We start from the raw sequence: 4,101 nt of genomic DNA, 5'->3' as shown, positions 1-4,101 counted from the left end.
GTTCTTATATTTTCATTTTAATGCAATGCATGTTTTGATTTCCTTTATTAATTGATTTGCTTTATTGTTGTTGATTCCTTGCAATTGAGTAGTGTAGATGCCTTCCAAGTGTTTGATAAAATGTTTGGTTGGATTTTAGTATAGATTTTGTTCCTCTTGGCCTAGGTAGAGTAATTAGTGACTCTTGAGTTATCAAACTCCTTTGTTGATTGATAATTAGAAATTGCTAATTAACTTGAATGCCACTAAGGCTAGTCTTTCCTCTAGGATTTGGTTAGGACTTGTGGAATCAAGTTAATCCATCCACTTGACTTTCCTCCATGGTTAGGGGTTAAATAAGTGGGAGCGATGGACAATTGTTGTCACAATTGATAAGGATAGGTAGGATAGGACTTCTAATTCTCATTCCTTGCCAAGAGCTTTTCTAGTTGTTAGTTTAATTCTTTTGCCACTTACATTTCTTGTTTCTTATTCCAAAAACCCCAAAACATACCTCTAACCAATAACAAGAACACTTTATTGCAATTCCTAGGGAGAATGACCCGAGGTTTAAATACTTCGGTTATTAGATTCATTAGGGGTTTGTACTTGTGACAAACAAATTTTTGTATGAAAGGATTATTGTTGGTTTAGAAACTATACTTGCAACGAGAATTTATTTGTGAAATTCTTTACCAACCAATTTTCCACTCATCACATCTCCTAAATTGATATCTTCTTTCCAACTCTCTTCTCTCCTTCCAGTGGTGCCTTGGTGATTCTTGTGTCTGGAGGATCCTTGGTGCCCAATCCTCTTGAATCTTGTGCATTCAGTTCTTCTTGGTGCTTCATTGGTTGCTGTAGCACTGGAACTTCTTGTTTTTCTACCAGGGATGTCTTCAGGGGCTCTGCTTGTGATTTACTGTTACTTTCCTCCAAGAGCATTTCACTGTGATCATCCCTCAACTACTTGGTTTCTGGCTCAGATTCAGGTGTAGGCTTGAAAACATGAAAGGTGAGACATTCATCATGTATTCTCAGTATTAACTCCCCTTTTTCCACATCTATGAGCGCTTTAGCAGTAGCCAAAAATGGTCTCCCTAAAAGATTGGATGAAGATGGCTTTCTTCCGTCTCAAGGACTACAAAATCTACAAGGAGAAAATACTTTCCTACCTTCACCAATACATTTTCAACCACTCCTATTGTTTGTTTCTGGGTTTTGTCAGCCAATTAGAGGATTACATCGGTGGATTTTAGCACATTGATCTGCAGTTTCTTCATGAGAGAAAGAGGTATTAGATTTATGCTTGCTCCCAGATCACAGAATCCTCTATCAATCATTGTGTCTCCTATGGCGCAGGGGATATGAAAACTCCCTGGATCCTTCTTCTTTGAGGGTAACTCCTTCTGTATAAGAGCACTGCTTTCCTTATTCATCACCACTATTTGTCCACCTTTCACGGTGTTTTTCTTGGTTAGCAATTCCTTCATGCATTTGATGTAAGATGGCATCTGTTGAAGGGTTTCAATGGAAGTAATGTTGATGTGAAGAGACTTGAATGTATCCAGGAACGTAGAGTATGTTTTCTCTTTCTCACCACCTCTGAGTCTCTGAGGGTAGGGTGCTTTTGGCACATAGGGCCTCAGGATTGGTTCCTTCATCTGCACAAGGTTAATTTCATGTTCTGCCTCTCCTACATTCTTCCTTGACTCCTCTGTGTTGGGCTTAGGGTGTCTTCGGATTTCTTCCTCCAGGATTTCCTCATCTCTTAGAGTAATTGCTTTGCATTCTTCCCATCTCACATTCTTGGTCTCTCCTCTTGGGTTCTTCTCAGTATCAGTTGGGAAGCTGTCAATGGACTTTGGGAATTGTTGAGATAAGTATCCTACTTGAGATTTGAGCTTCTTGATGGTCTCTCCTCAGCTTTTCATACTAGCCCTTACTTCATCCTTGAATGTTCTGTTATCCTGAACCTCCTTGCCAAGATTTTCAAGCATAGCTTCAATCATAGATAGTCTGTCCTCAGATGGTGATGGTTGGGTGGAATTGGGGGGTTGAAAGTGGTTATTTTGTGTTTGATATGAAGGTTGGTGAGAAGTGTTGTATGGGTGTTGGTATGGTCTTTGATTGGTCTGTTGGTACATGTACTAGTTGGAATTATGAGGTTTTTGGTCTTGGCTATCATTCTGTTGATTTCCCCACCCAAAGTTTGGGTAGTTCTTCCAGCCAGGGTTATAGGTCTTGGAGTATGGATCATGTGCTTGTCTTGATGCATTGCCAATGTAATTGGCCTGTTCCCGTTCATTTTCTTCCTCTACAGTTAACTCTTCTTGTGCTTGTGGCTGAGTATGGATTGCTGCAGCTTGATTCCTCTCCATTTGCTTAGTGAGGTCTGCCAGTTGCTTAGTGATCATCTTGTTATGAGCTAGTATGGCATCCATGTGGTTTAACTCCATCACTCTTCTGTTGTTGCTTCTGTCAGAGGCATAGAAATATTGGTTGTTGGCCACTATTTAATGACATCTATAGCCTCTTCAATTGTCTTTTTCTTGTTGAGGGAGTGTCCAGAAGAATGATCTAATGCTTTTTTTGACTCTTGTGCTAGACCCTCATAAAAAATATATAGCTTCACCCACTCATTGAACATGTTAGGAGGGCACTTCCTTGTCAGCTCTTTATATCTCTCCCATGCTTCATATAGAGTGTCACCGTCTTGTTGCCTAAATGTCTGCACTTCAGATCTCAATCGGTTAACTCTTTGAGGAGGATAAAATCTTGCAAAGAATTTGTTCACCACATCTTCCCATGTTGTCAAGCTTTCCTTAGGAAAGGATTCTAGCCACATAGATGCTTTGTCCCTTAGAGAGAAGGGGAACAAAAGCAATTTGTAAGTGTCTGGATGAACACCATTTGACTTTACAATATCACAAATTCTTAGGAAGGTGGTCAAATGTTAATTAGGATCCTCTTGTTCACTTCCTTTGAATGAGCAGTTGTTTTGGACGAGAGTAATGAGCTGTGGCTTCAACTTGAAGTTATTGGCATGGATTATTGGTTTGAGAATACTGCTCCCACAATTCCCAGGATTGGGATTAATGTAGGAGCCTAGCACCCTTCTCTCATGCCCAACATGGTTGGCTGCTGATGAGCGGATAATTTATACGCTTTTTGGCATTATTTTTACATAGTTTTTAGTATGATTTTATTAGTTTTTAGTATATTTTTATTAGTTTTTAATTAAAAATCAAATTTCTGGACTTTACTATGAGTTTGTGTGTTTTTTTGTGATTTCAGGTAATTTCTGGCTGAAATTGAGGGACTTGAGCAAAAATCAGATTCAGAGGCTGAAGAAGGACTGCAGATGCTGTTGGATTCTGACCTCCCTGCACTCAAAGTGGATTTTCTGCAGCTACAGGAGTTTAAATGGCGCGCTCTCAATTGTGTTGGAAAGTAGACATCCAGGGCTTTCCAGCAATATATAATAGTCCATACTTTGCCCGAGTTTAGATGACGCAAATTGGCATTGAACGCCTGCTTTCTGCCCTATTCTGGCGTTAAACGCCAGAAACAAGTTACAAACTGGCGTTCAACTCCAAGGAAGACCTCTTGATGCCAGGGCATTTTGGCCAGTTTCACTGACCTTTTCTTTACTGTTTTTAAGGTAGTTTCATGCATTTCCTTAGAAAATAAGCTAGTTTTGGGTAGATATTCACTTACATCTTGATTCAAGCATACATTGTGCACTTTCATGATTTCATGAGGATTTTGCATGAAATTAATGACAAATTGGATGTTGCATTTCCCATGACTTGGACTAGAACTTTGATGCACTTTATTACTTGATTTCAGGACAAAGAAAGCAAGGAAGAACCACGTTAGCAGCCACGTTAGTCTCACTAACGTGACTTCTAACGTAGGAATGGGAGCTAGCTTGCAAAGTTATTGAGAAAAGTAATCGCCAATAACATCCTCGAAGCCATCATAGCCACGTTAAGAGTTAACGTGAACTCTAACGTGGAGGAAAGAAATGGAGCCAACGTTAGTGACACTTACCTTTGTCACTAACGTTGGGCCAAGCTCATAAGTGGCCACATTAGTTGCCACGTTAACTTAGTTAAC

General features: G+C 39.7%; 1 protein-coding gene across 1 annotated transcript; it reads right to left on the bottom strand.

The window, feature by feature from the left end:
- On the bottom strand, window positions 1,212-2,423 carry LOC107640847. Its single transcript, XM_016344348.1, has 2 exons — window positions 2,131-2,423; window positions 1,212-1,830 (listed from the first exon to the last, which is right to left on the bottom strand). The coding sequence occupies exons 1-2, from the start codon at window positions 2,421-2,423 to the stop codon at window positions 1,212-1,214; spliced, it is 912 nt and encodes a 303-aa protein (XP_016199834.1).

The sequence above is a fragment of the Arachis ipaensis genome, chromosome B05 (assembly GCF_000816755.2).
Source record: "Arachis ipaensis cultivar K30076 chromosome B05, Araip1.1, whole genome shotgun sequence".
Classification (NCBI taxonomy): Eukaryota; Viridiplantae; Streptophyta; class Magnoliopsida; order Fabales; family Fabaceae; genus Arachis; species Arachis ipaensis.
This window is presented reverse-complemented; position numbering and strand designations above follow the sequence as displayed.

Bases quoted from the DNA above. Each gene is read 5' to 3' on its own strand.
- LOC107640847 (XM_016344348.1), bottom strand. From the start codon at position 2,423: ATGGATGCCATACTAGCTCATAACAAGATGATCACTAAGCAACTGGCA. The intron at 1,831-2,130 runs GTACATGTACCA...GTCCATTGACAG, and splicing joins AAACCTCATAATTCCAACTA to CTTCCCAACTGATACTGAGA.